This window comes from Syngnathoides biaculeatus, chromosome 22, assembly GCF_019802595.1.
Source record: "Syngnathoides biaculeatus isolate LvHL_M chromosome 22, ASM1980259v1, whole genome shotgun sequence".
NCBI classification, from domain to species: domain Eukaryota; kingdom Metazoa; phylum Chordata; class Actinopteri; order Syngnathiformes; family Syngnathidae; genus Syngnathoides; species Syngnathoides biaculeatus.
In genome coordinates, this window is record NC_084661.1 from 5,299,075 (window position 1) to 5,320,805 (window position 21,731).

General features: G+C 41.7%; 1 protein-coding gene across 9 annotated transcripts in view; it reads left to right on the top strand.

The window, feature by feature from the left end:
* llgl2 (LLGL scribble cell polarity complex component 2) overlaps positions 1-21,731 on the top strand; it is a 154,655-nt gene that overhangs the window by 20,492 nt on the left and 112,432 nt on the right. For 8 of the 9 annotated variants that reach the window (XM_061810185.1, XM_061810184.1, XM_061810186.1 and 5 more), the window contains exons 3-11: positions 3,788-3,885; positions 5,613-5,694; positions 5,846-5,961; positions 17,658-17,816; positions 19,859-20,021; positions 20,106-20,235; positions 20,322-20,376; positions 21,042-21,196; positions 21,369-21,580. In XM_061810185.1, coding sequence (XP_061666169.1) covers positions 3,788-3,885; positions 5,613-5,694; positions 5,846-5,961; positions 17,658-17,816; positions 19,859-20,021; positions 20,106-20,235; positions 20,322-20,376; positions 21,042-21,196; positions 21,369-21,580 — 1,170 coding nt within the window. Of the gene's footprint in view, positions 1-3,787; positions 3,886-4,235; positions 5,695-5,845; positions 5,962-17,657; positions 17,817-19,858; positions 20,022-20,105; positions 20,236-20,321; positions 20,377-21,041; positions 21,197-21,368; positions 21,581-21,731 lie in introns of those variants that run through there. The other variant, XM_061810187.1, reaches the window with a different exon arrangement.

Genomic DNA, 21,731 nt, shown 5'->3' on the forward strand with positions numbered 1-21,731 from the left:
TTTCAGTTTAACTGAATTCCCTTTGACATGGCTCATGATGTTGATGACTTTCAACGTAAATGTGCTCGCCGCACGTGAAGAAGCTCTGAACATGTGATTTTGGGATAACTGAGGGCCCTGGCTAGCCTTTTTCATCATTACAGTGATGAAAGTCCTTCGGATTTTCCCGGAATTCCTGATTTTTTTAATTTTCATGAAAATTGCTCCGGAAAATTGAGGAAAAATCGCCAAAAATTAATCCAGATATCAGTTGAGAACATTGAATGAACATGCGTTCGAGTTCGTTGTTTTGCTTTCACGAGCGTAGAAATGTTGAGGCACTAACACTAGTAACAATAACGCCCTTCCCCTCGCATTCTTTCAAGACGTCACTTATTTTGTGTGGTCTTGACATTAATTTACCTGTTTATTTGATAAACGTTAACTAAACAAGGTTGCTCCAAAACAACCGGTATTCACCCGGAAACAGGAAATCCAAGTTAACCATACTGAGAGCATGTACGGCGCATGTACGAAAGCGCATGTTCAGAAATGCTTCACGTAATGCGAGCGCATTTACGTCAAAAGTCATCAACATTATGAGCCCTGTCAAAGGAAATTCAGTTACACCAAGGGTGCTCATTGCGTCGATCGCGAGGCAGTGTGACGGCGTACACTGGAAAAAAAAAAAAAACAACGTTTGACTATCATCCACCTCTTCGCTTGATTCAGGTCTGGCCAATACATCGAGCGCATGCACATAAAGGCGCATTCGAGCGAGCTGGCCTCCTATTTACGGCAGTCCCGTGGGGCGTGCCCCCCCCACAACAATACGTCACGATTGCCGACAGGAATGTTTGTTAGAAGAAGAACGGCGATTATGTTGAACTAAACTTTCAGCATTTTCAAAACATTGCGAGTACAGACCGTTCGTGTTTATTCCTTGACAGTCCAGTGCAGTTAACTTTTCTTCAGATAGTTTGTCAGATCAAGAATTTTTGATGAAAAATTTTAAATACCGTTTTATATCGTATTCTACTAATATCAGTTGAAATTGGAAATTATAATTTCCGAGTTTGAAATTGTAGTTTTCTACTTTAGTTATCTTTTTATTTTATTTTTAATTTACAGTTGTTATATTAATCCAGTAAGTTATTTTAAGGCCACACCTCATCACACCCGCAACTTTATCTGTGAGCATGACTGACCACACCCGTACATTTTTCAAATGTCTGTGTGTATATGTATATATATATATTAAAGGCAACTCATTATACTATTTGTATTACTAGATCTATATCTAAGATAGTGAGAAATGTGGTCAAATGTATCAGAACAATGCGACGTAACAAGTTTGAGACTTAAACATTAATAGTAATTACTACAGATCAACTTCTTTAACATGTTTTGCTGTATGGTGTAGAAATTCTAGGATATGTTTTCGTGTAAACTATATACTATTATATGTAAAATGTGGGGAATAGGTCAAATTTAGATGTCTTTTTGCTGAATAGTTGACTTCATTTATTTGTCTTGAGATAATCCGTCATATTTTAAGCATATTTTAATGACAAATGTGATTTTGTGCTATCCAGTGGTACGGGGATAGGAGCCAAAAAAATCTGGGCTTGGCCCTTGGGGAACTTCCGCCCAATTTTTTTTTCGGGTCAGGACTTACTTTCAATTTGTGTCTGAATTTTGTTCCCAGATATCGCCAGAATGCACCACAGCCATCCATTTTTTTTTCAAAAAATTCCTGGAGAGGGCATCCCCCCGGACCCTCCTAGTGCTCACTTTTGTATTTTCAGGAATTTTCACATAAGTCCACTCTCATCTCGAATCATTACCAATGGCTTTAGTCAAAATAAATTTTTATTAGCCACTTTTCTGTAATCATAGCCAAAAACTACCCAAACACATTCCGGTCAAACTGCAGTCTACTAACATGACCAATATACTTTCTTGTTCTTCAGGTTACATGCATACAAATAACTTTCAGATGTAAATTTGGTACGAGGAATTACATTTTTTTTTATCAGTAACTGAATCTAATAATCATTAAGAATGACAGAGATGTCATAAAAATAAGTTTCTCAATCCTCGTCTATACTCCTGACTGTAGAAAATAACATCACTGTTCAACACTAAATTTTTGCATGATTCCTGCCATAAAGATTCTTCTCTTTTTACTGCTCACCCATTTACAGAAACTTTGATCAACATAAAACAATTCTTCTTCAGGGCCTTCAATTTTAGCGATTAACAATTCATTTCCACTTTCTGTTTTGAGACAGTTCCTTAAGGACGTCTTTACAATGTTTTGCCTGCTGAAGTCACATTCGACGACAACTACGTCTTTGTGGTTGCAGAAAACTTGTGATCAGCTGACTGCTGATGCTTCACAATGTCATTCAACTTCGGTGCCACTGATGATTTTCACCACATCAGAACATATTTTTCTTCCACTGTCAATACACCATTGAGTCCCTCAATTTGAGCCACTTGAATTTTGCAAAACATTCCTGGCGGATCTTTTGCCTCAGCTGTGCACGGGGAGTAGATTTACTCTTTTACTCTCCCGACAGCAAACAAAGTTGTGTTGGGCGTCTTTCTCGCGTGGACATCCGTCAAAGTTGGCAGCTGACAAGTTACACTTATACCACGGCAATCCTTTGTTTTCCAGAAGATAATCCCAAAGTCTTTTCCGTAGCATGAACTGATGACAAGAAAGCTGAACCCGAATGCAGTTGTCTTCGATGTAAATAATTATTTGCTCAACTTCCGGTATAGCTTCCGACAAATTTTCGTCACGCTAAAGCCAGGAATCAAATACGAATTCTTGTGATATCCATAAAAGTCTATAACAGTACAGAATCGTATGCAAACAGCCTATTTACACGTTTGCCAATTTTTTTTGCCATTTTTTAACTTTACCCGCCAGACTTGGTATGTGTTCGCACATGCCGAGGGCCCTTTAACTTCCGAACATGCTCCGTACGGTTAACTTGCATTATCTGGTTCCAGGTGAATACTGATTGTTTAGGAGCAGGCTTATTTAGTTAACGTTTATGAAATAAACACATAAATTGATGTAAAGACTACACAAAATAAGCAATGTCTTTCAATATCTATTTTTTCTACTCGTAACAAATTCTACGTGCGTGATTTTTCGTGCTCGACTGTGCAGATTTGCGAGCGCGATGGCGCGCTCGTCAAATGTGACTGTATACATATTTCAATAAACCAGAAACGGAAAAAATCCCACAAAACTTTGGACAGAATCCTCCCGATGATTTCTAAGTAAAAAGTGAAGCATCTATTAACAGTGTAAATATTAGAGATAAAGATCCAACCAGCAAATTATTACTCCTCATGGAGTGGATTTTCAAGCGAGATAGCATGTTCATGGAAGACATAAGACAGATCAGTAATTTTATTTGAGCAAAGACTTTTCATGTCACGGGAACTTCCACTGTGGGAAAATGAGAAGCAAGTCAAAAGGATCAGCTTAATCTAACAATGGAACCATTGTTGAACATGGACAACTAAGACTAGGAGGAAGTATAAGCAAGCCAGCAATAATCCTCGACCTCAAGAATTCAGTCACACTGCCAAAGAGTTTGCATATTTCCAAGATGATTTTACACCATATTTATTAGCAGACATTCAGGAAGATTCCAGAATTATCAAGCATTGCCCATTCTGTCATCATTTATGTTCATATTTTCTAGGGATACTTTTCACTGTCACTGTGAACCTTGTCTTCCCCTTTTTGTCTATTCTTTTTTTTTTCTTTTTCTTTCACTAGACTGTGGAGCATGGGTTCCCTCACCAGCCCAGTGCCCTGGGCTACAGTCCAACTCTACAGTTGCTGGCCATAGGTACCTGTTCTGGAGCCATCAAATTGTATCCTTGTTATTATTGTTTCTAATACATCTTAAAAGTTCTAATAGTGTATACCTTGGCAGTGTCTCTCAGTTGCTTTAGTAATTTTAACTTGTCATTTCTGATTTTCATTGGTTATTTTCCCCACATAATGTTGGTCAATATAATAAGGTTTCTTCACTGTATTAGTTCCACAAAGGGGAGATTAGCAGTGAGACCAAACACTTCTGAAACATTTTTCTTTAGTCAAGAAATATAGAAATGATCCCTACAGTACAGTGTAATTAATCTATAATGAAAGTATAGTTAGTGACATCGCTGTCCAAGGTAAATAAGTCATATTGGTAAGTTGTATTTATTGGCATTTACAGTTAAAGAAGTCAATGCCATTTCCAAGGCTTTGGAGCTCTTGCAAACCAATGTCAGAGCCATTATCCCCAAATGAAGAAAACTGCGAACAGTGGCAACTCTTCCCAGGAGTGGACGACCAACTAATATTACTCCCAAGAGTGTGACGACGACTCATCCAGGAAGTCACAAAACCACTTCAAATAATATATAAAGACCAGCAGTTCTTGTTGGTCTCAGTTAAGGTCAATGTTCAAGACTCCACCATAAGAAAAAGAAAATCAAGATGGTGGCGAATACTTTTTCACAGCACTATAAATGCTTCAGCATCCCATGAAAATTCCAACAGTTTGAGGATTACCTTTTTGGCTTCAGAAGTCAAGTGTTCATTTTTACTAGGAGGGCTGGCAGTGAATAATTGTTTATGCTGCCGTGCCTCAGAATGAGGGCTGCACAATATTGGAAAAATTGCTTTTTTTTCTAACCTGTGCTATATATTGTGATCTGCGGTATTAATGTTGGAAAAGTTAATTTTCCCATGTGAACCAGTTGAAAGATGAGTTAATTGTTCCAAAAATGAGCTAATCTGGGTCATAGTTCATCATTAACAATTATTTAATGAAGTTCACTGGTCCAAAAATGAAATACAGCTTTTTTCTTCCTCAATATGTTGCTGATTGGGTATTACCCTCAAAATGATGGCATTTCAAATCTCCATTGTTGCTACCCATTCAGTCCACTTTACTAGCGATCTTTAGCATTTACCCTACAATCTTTAAAAACAGTGAAAAAACTTGGTTGAATTATGTGTCATAAAATTAGGAATTTAAACAAGACTTTTGTTCTTAATGTGCATACAAAGACGCGTCTTTGAGTTTGACAGGAGCGATGGGAAAAAGGGCATTGCTAACTGCACTCCTCGCAGCTCTGGCTGACTTTTTTTGTATTACCACTCTTATATTACAAACCAAAATCCAAATTATTGCGGTGTAATCATACAGGGTTTTAACTAAAGCATTCTGATACAAGTAATTTTCCTTATAATGCAGTTTTACAGTTACAAAAGAACAATTTCGCTGAATGTGCTTCGTTTACTCAAGCAGCTGCAGCATGCCTGCCTGTAGTAGTTTCATTATGAAGAGTGAAATAGGAAATGCGGTTCTTTATCATTAGCATGTCCAAACGGGTATCTCTGCTGGTTACTTTGAATGTTACAGTTGAGTAATTGAACTCGTTCAGGTACAACACTGCTCTGGGAATGTGATTATCGTGCACAGACCGATCGTGATGATGATGCTTTAAACATTCTGTATCTTGTTCAGCATTACAATGAATGCTCTAAAATGCATTTGTACGATGTGATTTAAATTTAATCTAGTGTTATCATAACCAAAGGGCAGATATGGGGCCCCAGGTGTGGAGTTCATGGGTCTCCATGATGAGAATGCCGCAGTCTCACAAATACACTTTCTCCCCCACCAGGTACAGAAATTTCACAGCATATTTTTTTGTTAACAATTATCAATGAATGAAGCATATAGTATAATATTTATAATAACTGTAAACTCTTATGGGGATATTGTTGTATTTTTTTGATAATTCAATGAACAATTATACAATGCATTGTGTTTAGGTTGAACTGGTGACTCTACTGGATGACAACAGTTTGCACATGTGGACTTTGAGAGCCCACACAGGACTTTCAGAACTTCTAGAGATAGGACGCTTCACTCTCACTGGTCCACCTGGGTAAAATTAGAAAATTATGTGCAGAGACTATAATTTTTTGACTACTTGGCTTTAATGAGCATGAATGTCTTTCAAGGCAGAATTTTAAAAAATAGTTTGAACCCCTCAATTCCCATTTAAAAAAAAAAAAAGAAAAAAAAAAAGAAAAGAAAAATTATTTTGGTTTTCATTTCATTTTTTTGTTTGTGCCTCGGCATCAAACAGCAGTCAGATACCTTCCCATTAAAGACTCCTTGGAGGGATTGCTGAAGACCTGTCTTGCTGGGGACTCCATCGTTCTGCTGGGGGACTTTCACGCTCACATGGGCAATGACAGTGAGACCAGGGGGGATGTGAATGCTGGCCCCCAATCAGAATGTATAAATAAAATACATACAAATAAAAGTGTTCTTTTATTGAATTTCTACGCTCATCTTGGATTGTCCTCAATGAACACCATGTTCAAGGGTGTCCACACCTTTACTTGGCACCGTGACACACTAGAGTTTGATGATCGACTTTGTGGTCGTTTCATCGGATTTGCTGCCACAGGTCTTCTACACTCGCGTGAAGAGAGGGGTAGAGCTGTCAACTGATCAACCCCTGGTGGTGAATTGGCTCCGATTGTGGGGGAATGTGACGGTCCGTTGTGGCAGGCCCAAACATATTGTGAGGGTCTGAAATGGCTGGCAGATCCTTGTGTCAGAAGGAATTTAAACTCCCACCTCCAAAAGAACTTTGCTCAAGTTCCGATGGAGCGGGGGAACATTGAGTCTGAGTGGAGGATGTTCTGCACCTCCATTGCCGAAGTCGACCACAGCTTTGGCTATAACGTTGTTGATGCATGTTGTGGCTGGAATCCCCAAACCTGTCTGAGACCAGCAGTGAGGAATGGTGTCAAGCTGAAAAAGGATTCCTATTTGGCCTTTTTGGCCTGTGGGACTCCTGAGGCAGCTGATGGGTAGCAACTGGTGGAATGCATCTTTGGTGGTTGCTAAGGCAAAAACTCGGTAGTGGGAGGAGTTCGATGAGTCCGTGTAGAACGATGTCCCAATGGCTTTGATGCATTTCTGATCCACCATCTGGGGACTCAGGAGGTGGTAGCAGTGCACAATCAATACTTTGTACAGTATAGTGCGGATGGAGCACTGCTGACTTTGACTCTGGAGTTTGGATGGGGAGAATACTTTGAACATCTCAATTCCACCGATTGGCTTTCCCATAAGGAGGCAAAATCTCATGTATCTATCTTATCTCTGGGGTTAAGGTCACTGTAGTGATTAAAAATCCCCTTGGTGGCAAGCCCCCTGGGGTAGATGAGATTCATTCGGAGTACTTAAAGGCTCTGGATGTTGTTGGGATGTCCTGTTTGACACACCTCTGCAACATTGGACATTGGGGACAGTGCCTCTAGATTGCAAGACTGGGCTGGTTGTCCGGACGATATATTCCAACTACAGTGTTATCACACTCCTCAACCTTCTGGGTAACGTCTATTTAGGGGTGCTGGAGAAGAGGGTCCCTTTGGAAGTTGAATCTCAGATTCAAGAGGAGGAATGTGGTCTTTGTTCTGATCGTAGAACAGTGCACCAGCTCTACGCCCTCGCCAGTGTCCACAGGGTTAATGTGAGTTCGGCCAACCAGTCTACGAATTTTGGGGAATTGGAGAAGGCGTTTGACCGTATCCCTTGGGGAGTACTGCAAGGGGTGCTTCAGGAGTATTGGGTGCCAAACCCCCTGATGCGAGCTGTTCGGTCACTGCACGACCACTGTCAGGGTTTGAGCCGCATTGCCGGAAGTAATTTAAACTCATTTACGGTGAGGGTTGGATTCTGCCAATGCTCCCCTTTGTCATTGATTCTGTTTTGAAATTATTATGGACATAATTTCTCGGTGGCCACACTATTGCATGTCTTATTTGCAGATGATGGGGTTCTATTGGCTTCACTTACTTACTTCCATCTTCTACCATTTTTCTGGGTCAGATAGAAGGGGCTGTAGCTTTTGCAGGGATACCAAGACTTCCCCAGCCACTTCATCCAGCTCTTCTGGAGGGATCCCGAGGCGTTCCCAGGCCAGTCGAGAAACATAGTTTCGCCAGCATGTCCTGGTTCGTACCCATGGTCTCTTTCCAGAGGGACATGTCCGGAACACCTCCCCAGGGAGGCATCCGGGAGGCATCTGGATCAGATGCCCCAGCCCCCTCTTTTGGCTCCTCTCAATGTGGAGGAACACTGGCTCGACACAGAGCCCTTCCCAGATGACTGAGCTTCTCACCCTATCTCTAAGGGAGTGACCGGACACCCTGTGGAGGAAAATCATTTCGGCCGCTTGTATCTGGGATCGTGTTCTTTCGCTCACGACCCACAGCTCGTGGACCATAGGCTAGGGTAGGAAGATAGAGCCACCCGTAAATTGAGAGCTTGGCCTTTCGACTTAGCTCCCTCTTTACCACAACGGACTGATACAAAGTCTGTATCATTGCAGAGACTGGACCTTTCTGCCTGTTGGATCTCCCACTCCATTCTTCCCTCACTCGTGAACAAGACCCCAAGATATGTGAACTCCTCCACTTGTAGCAGGATCTCATCCCCGACCTGGCGAGAGAACGCCGCCCTTTTCTGACTGAGGACCATGGTCTTACATTTGGGGGTGCTAATTGTCCTCCCAGCCGCTTTAGTAGCCATTGGAGATCACAGCTTAATGAAGCCAACAGAACCACATCATCTGCAAAGAGCATAGATGCAATGATGAGGCCTCCAAACCAGACACCCTCTACGTCTCCAATGGTCTTAGAAATTCCGTCCATAAAGGTTGTGGACAAAATCGGTAACAAAGGGCAGGCTGGGTGGAGTCCGACTTATTGCCGGAACTGCAGACCACACTATGACCCGAGTCGTACATTGACCCAACAGCCCGTATCAGGGGCTTCGGTACCTGATACTCCCGAAGAATTCCCACAGGACTCCCCAAGGGATACTTTGGAATGCCTCATTCAAGTCCACAAAAGGGATGTAGATTGGTTGGACGAACTCCTATGCACCCTCGAGGATCCTGCCGAGGGTGTAGAGCTTGTCCACTGTTCCACAGCCAGTACGAAAACCACATTGCACCTCCTAAATCTGAGATTTGATTTCCCGACGGACACTCGTCTCCAGCACCCCTGAATAGACCTTACCTGGGAGGCTGCAGACGGTAATCCCCCTGTTGTTGGAACACACCCTCTGGTCCCCCCTTCTTCAAAAGAGCACACAGTCTCCCGATATTTTACCTGACTCGGCCCCCCCCTTCGGCTCTTAAAAGGGGTACAAACACCGTTAGACATGTTGCTTGTGTTTACTCTTGACAATAATGGTTAAAAAAAAAAAAAATGCTGTTGCATTAATGAATGTCGGGGTATGTGAATAATAGAAGAAAAAGTGGTGGGACTGGGTGAGATTTTCTCTTTTTTGAGTAAAAAAGGTCTGATCTGAAGCCAAAGTATAGAGTACAGGATGAGATGGTATATAATGTTATAATTACACCTTGGCACAGCCTGATAGAGGATGAAAGAATAGACAATACAGTGCACAAAAAGCTAATTCTGTATTTAAATATAGGAGACCTCATTACATTAACCTTAAAACTGGTTGGTAGTGTCATTCAGCCTTCAACATGCATTGCTAAAGGTATTCTGCAAGCAATAATTTAGTTTTACACCAAGAAAAACAGACGGGGATATCATTGTGGGTTAAAAAAAAATGAGACAAAGATGGATGTGACATTTCAAATTTACAGTTCATAGTTGGCTTGGTTTGGTTAGCAATGGATTGTTGTGTTGACATTTTCATTGTAAGTTTGCAAAACACAAAATTGTTCTTAAAAATCTTATGGGAATGTAAATGATGTAATATGAATCTTTGAATGAGATGTAACTTCAATGGATGACACACAGCAGATAAGAAACCACTTATGAGCGTGCTTTACTACCATGTTGTAGTGATAGGATAAGCAAATTCAAAGGCGAATGGATTTGTAAAAACATGCCCATGTCCCTGCTGAAAGCCAATGAGCTTCTTATCAACAATACTTTTATACACTTGTAATTATAGTTTGTATTTTTAATAAACATAAATTTCACAGTCATTACGATGCACCTACTACATTGTTAAACTTTGGCACTTATTATTTAAGTGGCAACACATGATCATATAGCTGAAATATTGCTGTCTCCCACAACCAGTCAGTCCAATATTTGTCATGGAATTTTGTATTGAGTAGCTGGAAATTCAAGGAATGTTGATTCTCTGGAAGTGTACGAATCCTGATTCACAGTGTTGACTGTGCATTGCTTCTCCCTCCTGAAACGCCAGACGGTGGACCAGAATTTCCTCAAAGCTACCTTGAAGTCTTTCTCAATTGCCTCACTGAACTCCCCCCAGACTTGGGTTTTTGCCTCAGGGACCACCAAAGCTGCATTCCGCCATGCCAGCTGGTACCTATCAGCTGCTTCAGGAGTCCCACTAGGCAAAAATGCCCGATAGGTCTCCTTCTTCAGGTAGACTGCATCCCTCATTGTTGGTGTCCATCAACGTGTTCGGGGGTTGCTGCCATGACCATCCTAAGGCCACAGCTCCGGTTGGCCACCTCAGCAATCGAGGCACGGAACATCGCCCGCTTGGACTCAAGGTCTCACTTTCATTGCCCACCTGGGGATTGAAGTCCCACAGCAGAATGATAGAGTCCCCTGGGGGATTGGTCTCCCGCACTCCCTCTAACAGCTGCAAAAAGGGTGGGTACTCAGGATCCGTCCCCTAACCCGAAGGTGGAGGGAGGCTACCCTCTCATCTACCCGGGTGAACCCCAATGTACAGGCGCTGAGCCGGGAGGCAGTAAGTATACCCACACCTGCTCGGTGCTGGGTAACTCCAGAGTGGAACAGAGTCAAACCCCTCTCGAGGACTGGTACCGGAGACCAATTTGTGTGGAGGCGAGTCCGACTATATATAGTCGGAGCTTCTTGATCTTACACACTAGCTTGGGCTCCTTCCCTGCCAGAAAGGTGATATTCCTTATCCCTAGAGCTAGATTCCTTAGCAGGGGATCGGATCGCAAAGGTCCCTCCTTTTGGTTACCGCCCAGCTGACATTGCACCCGCCCCCTCTCACACATTTTGAGCCCATGAGAAGGGGGACCCATGTTACCCTTTTGGACTACACACGGCCAAGCCCCATGGGTACAGGCCTGGCTACCAGGTGCTTCCCTTCGACCCCCACCTTCATTCCTGTCTCCAAAGGCCAGTGACCCGTGTCCGGGCAAGGGAAACTTGAATATATTTCTTTATACCATCACGGGGGTCTTTTGGCCATGCTTTGTCCAGTTCCTCACCTGATCCTCACTCTCTTGCCTCTGAACATGTCCAAACCATCCTAAGTCTGCTCTCTCGAATCTTCTTCTTTTCCTTTCGGTTTGTCCCGTTAGGGGTCGCCACAGCGTGTCATCTTTTGCCATTTTAGCCTATCTCCTGCATCTTCCTCTCGAACCCCAACTGCCCTCATGTTTTCCTTCACCACATCCATAAACCTTCTCTTTGGTCTTCCTCTTGCTCTTTTGCCTGGGAGCTCCATCCTCGCATCTTTCTAAGAATATATTCACTCTCTCGCCTCTGAACATCTCCAAACCATCGAAGTCTGTCTCTCGAATCTTGTCTCCAAAACATCCAACTTTGGCTGTCCCTCTAATGAGCTCATTTCTAATCCTATCCAACCTGGTCACTCCGAGCGAGAACCTCAACATCTTCATTTCTGCCACCTCCAGTTCTGCTTCCTGTTGTTTCTTCAGTGCCCCCGTCTCTCATCCCTACATCATAGCCGGCCTCACCACTGTTTTGTAAACTTTGCCCTTCATCCTAGCATAGACTCTTCTGTCACATATCACACCAGACATCTTTGGCCAGCTGTTCCAACCTGCTTGGACCCGTTTCTTCACTTCCTTACCACACTCACCATTGCTCTGGATTGTTGACCCTAAATATTTGAAGTCGTCCACCCTCGCTATCTCTCTCCCTGTAGCCTCACTCTTCCCCCTCCACTTTTCTCATTCACGCACATATATTCTGTTTTACTTTGGCTAATCTTCATTCCTCTCCTTTCCAGTGCATGTCTCCATCATTCTAATTGTTCCTCTGCATGCTCCCTGCTTTCACTGCATATCACAATATCATCTCCGAACATCATGGTCCAAGGGGATTCCAGTCTAACCTCATCTGTCAGCCTATCCATTACCATTGCAAACAGGAAGGGGCTCAGAGCTGATCCCTGATCCAGTCCCACCTCCACCTTAAATTCCTCTGTCACACCTAAGGCACACCTCACCATTGTTTCTGCTGCCATCATACATGTCCTGTACTATTCTAACATATTTCTCCGCCACACCAGACTTGCGCATGCAGTACCACAGTTCCTCTCTTGGTACTCTGTCATAGGCCTTCTCGAGATCCACAAAGACACAATGTACCTCCTTCTGAACTTCTCTGTACTTTTCCACTAGCATCCTCAAGGCAAATAATGCATCTGTGGTACTCTTTCTAGGTATGAAACCATACTGTTGCTCGCAGATACTTGCTTCTGTCCTGAGTCTAGCCTCCACTACTCTTTCCCATAACTTCATTGTGTGGCTCATCAACTTTATTCCTCTATAGTTCCCACAGCTCTGAACATCCCATTTGTTCTTAAAAATGGGAACTAGAACACTTTTCCTCCATTCTTCAGGCATCTTTTCGCCCGCTAGTATTCTGTTGAATAAGTTGGTCCAAAACTCCACAGCCATCTCTCCAAATTGCTTCCATACCTCTACCGGTATGTCATCAGGACCAACTGCCTTTCCATTTTTCATCCTTTGTAGTGCCTTTCTGACTTCCCCCTTGGTAATCATTGCCACTTCCTGGTCCTTCACACTTGCCTCTTCAACTCTTCCTTCTCTCTCATTTTTTCATTCATCAACTTCTCAAAGTATTCTTTCCATCTATTTAGCACACTACCGGCACCAGTCAACACATTTCCATCTCTATCCTTAATCACCCTTACCTGCTGCACATCCTTCCCATCTCTATCCCTCTGTCTGGCCAACCTGTAGAGATCCTTTTCTCCTTCTTTCGTGTCCAACCTGGTGTACATGTCTTCATATGCCTTTTGTTTAGCCTTTGCCACCTCTAACTTTTCCCTACGTCGCATCCCGATATACTCCTTTCGCCTCTCCTCAGTCCTCTCACTATCCCACTTCTTCTTCGCTAATCTCTTTCCTTGTATGACTCCTTGTATTTTGGGGTTCCACCACCAATTCTCCGTCTCCCCTTTCCTACCAAAAGACACACCAAGTACTCTCCTGCCTGTCTCTCTGATTACCTTGGCTGTCGTTGTCCAGTCTTCTGGGAGCTTCTGCTTTCCATCGAGAGCCTGTCTTACCTCTTTCCGAAAGGCCGCGCAACATTCTTCCTTTCTCAGCTTCCGCCACATGGTTCTCTGCTCTACCTTTGTCTTCTTAATCTTCCGACCCACCACCAGAGTCATCCTACACACTACCATCCTATGCTGTCGAGCTACACTCTCCCCTACCACTACTTTACAGTCAGTAACCTCCTTCAGATTACATCGTCTGCACAAAATATAATCCACCTGCGTGCTTCTACCTCCGCTCTTGTAGGTCACTGTACGTTCCTCCCTCTTCTGGAAATAGGTGTTCACTACAGCCATCTCCATCCTTTTTGCAAAGTCCACCACCATCTGTCCCCCAAAGTTCCTTTCCTGAGTGCCGTACTTACCCATCACTTCTTCATCGCCCCTGTTTCCTTTACCAATATGTCCATTACAATCTGCACCAGTCACAACTCTCTCGCTGTCTGTGATGCTCAGAACTACTTCATCTAGTTCCTTCCAGAATTTCGCTTTCAACTCTAGGTCACATCCTACCTGTGGGGCATAGCCGCTAACCACATTATACATAACACCCTTAATTTCAAATTTTAGTCTCATCACTCGATCTGATACTCTTTTCACCTCCAAGACATTCTTAGCCAGCTCTTCCTTTAAAATAACCCCTACTCCATTTCTCTTCCCATCTACTCCGTGGTAGAATAATTTAAACCCTGTTCCTAAACTTCTCGCCTAACTTCCTTTCCACCTGCTCTCTTGGATGCACAGAATATCAACCTTTCTCCTAATCATGTCAACCAACTGCTGAGCTTTTCCTGTCATAGTCCCAACATTCAAAGTCCCTACACTCAGTTGTAGGCTCCGTGCATTCCTCTTTTTCTTCTGACGATGGATCCGGTTTCCCCCTCTTCTTTGTCTTCGACCCACAGTAGCTGAATTTCCACCGACGCCCTGCAGGTTAGCAGTGCCGGGGGCGGGCGTTGTTAACCCGGGCCACGACCGATCCGGTATGGGATTCTTTCGATGAACGCTCATATTTGTTTGGCACAGTTTTTACGCCGGATGCCCTTCCTGACCCAACCCTCTGTATTTATCCGGGCTTGGGACCAGCCTACAGATTACATTGGTTTGTGCCCCCATAGGGCTGCATTCTTCATAAATCACCACTAACAGCTCTAAATCAGTCTGGTATGCATTACAATTACTTACCAATTTAAAGCGACCTCCCCCCTAGTTGAGAACATTAAAAAAACTAGCCGATGAATCGAACTTGTACGGCAGATTGGAAGGACACTTTCACACCTTCAAATACATGGGGTCAACAATACAGAGCAATGGAGAGTGTGGTAAGGAAGTGAAGAAATTGGTCCAAGCGGGGTGGAACAGTGGGCGGAAGGTTTCTGGTGTTCTATGTGATAGAAGAGTCTCCGCAAGGATGAAGGGCAAAGTTTATAGAACAGTGGTGAGGCTGGCTATGATGTTCGGATTAGAGACGGTGGCTCCGAAGAAACAACAGGCAGCAGAACTAGAGGTAGCAGAAATGAAGATGTTCAGGTTCTCGCTTGGAGTGAGCAGGTTGGATAGGATTAGAAATGAGCTCATTAGAGGGACTGCCAAAGTTGGATGTTTCGGAGACAGCGTTAGAGAGAGCAGACTTAGATGGTTTGGACATGTTTAGAGGCAAGAGAGTGAGTATATTGGTAGAAGGGTGCTGAGGATGGAGCTGCTAGGCAAAAAAGCGAGAGGAAGACCAAAGAAAAGGTTGATGGATGTTGTGAGGGAAGACATGAGGAGAGTGGGTGTTCGAGAGGAAGATGCACGAGATTGGCTTAGATGGGAAAAGATAACACCCTGTGGCGACCCCTAACGGGACAAGCCGAAAGAAAAAGTGCATTTGCCCCAGTCGCAGTGCTTTTATCTCAGTCAGCATGTCATCTCCAAATTCTGCAGGGGCAATTTGTTTGAATGCATCCTGGAGTGTTAAAGAAGGGCTCACCTTTCTCAACTTATTGTTCACGATGTATTCACCATTTAAAATAAGCGGTTGTTATTGTTGACACACACACAAACATATTTCCCTTGTCCAGACTTACGTCCCCTTCGTGTAAAAAAAAAAAAAAAAAAAAAAATTGCCGACTTCGGCATTTGTATTTGCTTTTGAATATTTACGGTTGGTCGGGTTACCAGAAACCTAAATATTTTTATGGATGGGCTAACTTGTGCAAACAAACAGCTGCTAGGGCGCAACAAAGTTATTCAGTATTATGACGGTAAAAAGTACACTTGTTTAGGCAACAGGATTATGTTATTTTTATATATAATTCTCCATACGAAATGACACCCTGATATAGTTCTGTATTCCATGATATACTTGCACTCTGTTCTTTTTCCAAAGATTAAAAGAAATGTAATGTTTCATAATGGTGATTTTGGGCCTGGTCTATTTTTGACTGTGTTAAAACAAAGAAAACAATCATGAAATTTTTGTTTTTAAGTTATAAAGTAGATAACTTGGTATTTATAGGCCATGATTTACCGGTCCAGCCCTCTTGGGTAATAGATTTTCCTCCATGTGGCCCTTGAGCTAGAATGAGTTTGACATCGCTACACTCTAGGGAGCCATCAGTTTTTCACACAGGCCTATGTAGCTTTGAACCCGCCCCTCCCCCCTCCCCCCATTAATAATAATAATTTAAAACAGCATTTTGTGTTTTCTTTTTTTTTTTTTACTTTTTCATGACTGGAAATATTTGTGACCAACATACCAAAAAATAAATACGAAGTCAAATGCTTTTTAAACATTGTATTCACATTTATATGTGGATAGAGTATACAGTGTCTTCTATAGAACTGACTAATAGGGGCGGGGGCTCATCTGATAAAACAGTCACCAATTGTCTTTTTACATCCACCTATATCACTGTACAGTACACAATTCTTTGTCTGTAGGTTTTTTTTGTGCCCTCAAATGCCATATGTATATACATATAAAAGCTTCAGATTGTTTGAAAGTTTCACATTATCCTTTTTGTTCACGGCTCCACGCTGTGCTTTGTCATGGTGACACTGTTGATGTACAGTACCCATAATAGTAGAATCACTTTCATAACCCGTGAGGAATTATTGTCCTTCCGGGTTCCAGGTCCATTGACAAAGGCAAACTGTTTGACCATGAAGTGTATTGAGTCCAGGTCACAATTGGAGGAAGCACTCTCAGAGACTGGAGTTTGTGCTAATTGCTTTATTAAGAGGTGCCACAGCTAGGAGCAATCCGTCCGGTCTTCTGTTACCGTCGTTTAACCCTCCAGAAGAGTAAGTCCCCCCTCTTCTTTGTCCGTTTCTTCAATCATGCCCCCTGCCTTCCTGGGCGTGGACGGAGGTTCCACCCTCCCCTGTCCAGCCGGGGAGCTTTACCCCTTCCTGGCACCTGGATGTCTGTGCCCTTGTATACTTGGGTGTGATAAACAAATGAACTCAGATTTGGAACCAGAACCCCTGGTGATAACCCCAAGTGGTAATCCATGAAGTGGCTTACTGTCAAAATACCAAATGGCCATAGAATTCCTTTGAAGTGGACTTACTCAAGGAGTTTGTCCATCTTGTTTTCTTAGCTCAGACTTTGATACTCCTCAAACGGTTTTATCTTATATGATGCAAAAATACACCACATATTTATCTTATATAATGCAAAATATACAGTACAACGCAAAAAAGTTTCTGCTAACAATAAGCACATTGTGGACTCTAGACACTTAATACTTTATATTCCTCAGAATTAACACCACCTCCATGCTGCTTTTTCCTCTGTCTTGCTGCAAGTCTATGTACAATAAATACTATATTAATCATGACATGGTCATCACATCACTACCCCACATTCACCATGGCGACCACGTAAGGACGGGAGGCAAGCAATTTGGAAATGCATCCCTTTTTTTTTCTGTATAATAAGTTTCTTTTGGCTTGTCCCATTAGGGGTCGCCACAGCTTGTCATCTTAGATGCAAGCTCATATTTGTTTGGCATGTGACCCAGATATACGTTGGTCCCATTCTCGGCCTACATTGCCCCACAGCGTCAGTAAACAGCAGTGCCCAATTCTAGAACTGATATTGTCAACGGCAGTTTAAGTGACAAATAGAAACAATTCTACCCGATACCGTTATATTGGCTTATATTTTATTGAGGTTCCACTATATGTTTAAACAATTTGGAAGTCAAAAAGCCCACTTTGGGACACTTTCCATCAGCTTGTGAAAACCTTGCACATTACCTTTATTGAATCTCTCCCATTACCTTCTTTCTATAGTGCCCCACCAAGTGTGACGAGAGTGACAGCAGTCTTGGCCCACTCTTCTGGGGAGTTGTTGCTGCTGGGAACTGAGGGGGGGCACGTCTTTATTGTTCAGGTCCCTGGCTTCAGAGAGCTTGAAGAAAGGAACATCAGTCTTGCTGAAGTTGCAAACAGGTGGGAAAACACATGGTTGGAAAAATTCCACCTTTAAAATTATAATGATGGTAAATCTCAAGATACACCTGTACACTTGTAGAGGACATGTTATGATAAGAAAAAAATAAAACCGCAAGCAGTCAAGGATACCAGGTTCAGACTGGACTTCAAAGCAAGGCAAATTTATTTGTGTGTATATTTCATACACGAGGTAACTCACTGCTTTACATGATTAAAGGCATTTGAAAACAAAGAGATAAAACATTTAAAATGAGATAAAAACAATAAAAATGGGAAATAATATTTAAAAAAAAAGACAACCGCATACAGTGCAAGTAATATGATCAAGAAGTGGATATATTCTAAAAAGCATGAGAAAAAAGTTTTCAACCTGGATTTAAAAGCATTCACACTTTAACCCATTCATGGGCAGGGTGACAATTTTTTTCCTTATTGAGATAAAAGTCTCCTAACAGACCACAATCAAGGAAATAACATTTCTTTTTCATTTATGGTTAAGTTATATGATAACTTGAGGCAGCCATGTTGGGTCAGGAAAGGGAAATAACTCCGTGCTAACTTTGACCAATGAGTTATCATCTCCTGATACCAAATTATGACTTTAGATTAAAACACTTAAATATTTTGATATACTGAAGGATATAAGTCGTGAAAATCATGATGTCTCACAAATGGGTTTTAATGGGTTAAAAAAATTATTATTAGAATTATTATAAACTATGTCAAAGTATGAACCCTAGAACTTTGCCAAAATGGCTTCTTCAAGCCAAAATTAACTCCTTTCTGTTTAATATCATTCATAGGTTCTTGGCAATTTTCCAAGCATCCCTTTATGACAGACATTAGAGCAAGGACTTTGGTAAACTACATTGTACTATATGCCCTTGTGGACCACTGTCTTTCAACTTTTCACTTGCAGCAAGTTAAATAAAATACACCATTGCTTTTATGTGGTTGCTGGCTTCTCCCAAAGAGATCAATTTACGGCGGCTGAAATAAGTATATAACACATCTTCATTTTTTAAGTTTTCATGTCAATAGGACCTTTGGAAATATATTTAGTGGGAAAAATGAGGATGTGTCATCTTGTTTAAGATGCGTATTTTATATACTATAATATGTTTTCATGTTCCTATAACAAAGAGGAGAATCTTCTTTTAAGAACAAAATACAAGCTGTTGGAATGTTTAAGGTGCACAAGCATCAAGAAAATATGGGCTTTGGTACATTTTCTAATCTATTTGGTGACACTTATGGATAAAAATGCTTCACTACTTGAAGTCACCAGAAAATCATCAGGGTTTTAATTAGTAAGTATTGAATGCATGTACACCGATTGTACAGAGAAGACTGGCAAGATACAATGTGCAACCCCTGAACAAGAATAGAAGAACCAGGATGTAGAATTTAGCACACCAGTGGAAGAAATTTTCAGCCATCTTACTATATTTAGCCATCCATTGATTCTCTGTGCCACTTATGCTCACTAGCGTTGCGGGTGTTCTGGCACCTATGGGACTGAACAGATTCTTGTTCACAGGGGCTGATATTTACATCAGATGGTTCAGTGCACAGCGTGCTGACACGCAGAGGCATAAAAGATAAATTCAGCTAATTATACTTAAGTTTGCATGTTACATCATTTGTGAAGTCGTGCTGTGTGTGATATGGGCACATTTTTAACTTGAATTAATTTGAATTTTTTAACCCTAACCCCATGTGTTTCACCTCCTGATAACAAAAAGCCATGTTTTTTTAAATTTGACTCTGGGAACAGTCGAGAATCCATGAACCGCCATGAAGGGCTATTGCCAACAACCACTTTTAAAGCTTGTAAATAAAATGCTTTATTTAACTCACTCCAAATATCCTTGTGTATCACCTGGTGCTGGTGTTCTGGCATTAAAAACACTTATGTATTTAATATAATGTAACATTCCTGACAATGTCAATCAAAAGAGGATTATTATCATGGCATGGTGGTGTTGGATGTAGGGTTGCCTTATTTGTTTAAAGAGACACATCTTCATTTCTTTCAGCGTACCAGATGATAATTTAGGGCATAGAAATTTAGAACATGTTGAAGCCCTACAGGAGAACCCGGCTAACCCAAATCATGTTGCTATTGGTTATGGACGAGGTCTTATTATCATCTGGGATCTTGAGAAACGGTGTGCTATCCAGCATTTTCTGGCTACTCAGGTAGGACATGGAAATCAACAAAATTCCCAGGTCAGTGCAATAATCCTGATTTTTTTTTTTTTCCAAATGGCCACTTAACCACAGCAACTGGAAAGTGTGTGGTGGACAGAGGATAGGGGTTACATTCTTAGTTCTCACAGTGATGGAAGCTATTGTCGTTGGACCTTTGGGGAGGAGAATGGAAATGACGTGGAGAAATCAGATATTCCTTATGGTAAGGATGCTGCTTGCCCAATTTCCTAAACTGTTGGACAAGAACACGGAAGGGGGAGAATGACTTTTCTTCTCTCTTTCTCCCAGGACATTTCCCATGCAAAGCAATTTCTAAAATAATTCAGCTACATACAAAGGAGGGGTAAGTTATGTTGAGTTTTAATTTACTAATACTTATTACCTGCTCATTTTGTTTTAAATGGTTAGTTTTGTTTACTGATGGATTATATGCGTTGAATGTGTTTTTTGTCAAGCAGGCAGGCGGATACAAAGAAACTGAGGTTTTGAACTGTTTACTTCAATCGGACATACATATTTTTCACAATTTCAACCATTCGCAAGTGTCTTAGTCCCACCACACACCAAGAACCATGGCAGAATGTTACAGAATTGGATGATCCTGAGATAAATACAGATGGGGACAGTGTTGTACGGCCAATTTACTATTTTGTGCACAGATCGTGGTGAATGCCCATTGCTGAACACACTTATACCCTAAGCCCCCACCACATCGACACCTTTGTTTACAGCTTATCAGAAGCTAAGCCTGCAGATTCATCCAGCTACATTTGCATTTACAAGAATTATTTGAAAAAATAAGATTCGGATCACTGTGCAATCGCTCCAGAATTAAAGTATATTAATTCCCCCATGAAATACTGTTGTGGGTCCTTGGGACATTTAATATACTATAATATAATAATAATAATAATATATAATATACTACTTTAAAACTCTTAAGTTATTAAATAAGTTGTCATTGATTTCTGGATGGATTGATTGACCTCTGTGTTAACATGTTTATAGGACACCATTCCTCCTCTTCAGTGGTGGCATGCCCAGGGCCAGCTTTGGCGACAGGCACTGCATTACTGTCATCCATAATAAAACGCACGTGGCCTTGGACTTCACCTCAAGAATCATTGACTTCTTCGTTATCAAAGATGGACAACTTAACAGTGGTAGGTAGGATCCAAAATACCCAGTTAACTAATTTTATCTTATTTGAAGATTTCAAAGATGATCATGACACAGACTTGAACTTTGTCAACTATAAATTTGTATGGGTATTTCTTATGCATCCAAACTAATTGCATTTAATTCCCATCAACACTTGCCATGTAACTTGCCCAGGGGGTCCAAGTGCGTTAGTGGTCTTGGTTGAAGAAGAGTTGGTAGTGATTGACCTGAGGGCAGAGGGATGGCCAGTCATTCAGACACCTTACCTGGTTCCACTCCATAGTTCAGCCATCACCTGCTCTCACCATGTCTCTGCTATCCCTCTGAAACTATGGGAGAGAATTCTTGCTGCTGGAGAACAACAGAAGACAAATTACTCCAAAAAGGTACAATTAATTGTACCCAGAGGTGGGTAGAGAATCAAAAAATGATCCACGAATAAGAGTACTGTTACTATACAACTATGACTCAAGTTAAAGGTAGTCATCTAAATAATTATTTGAGGAAAAGTAAAGTATTCAGTGAAAAGATGACATT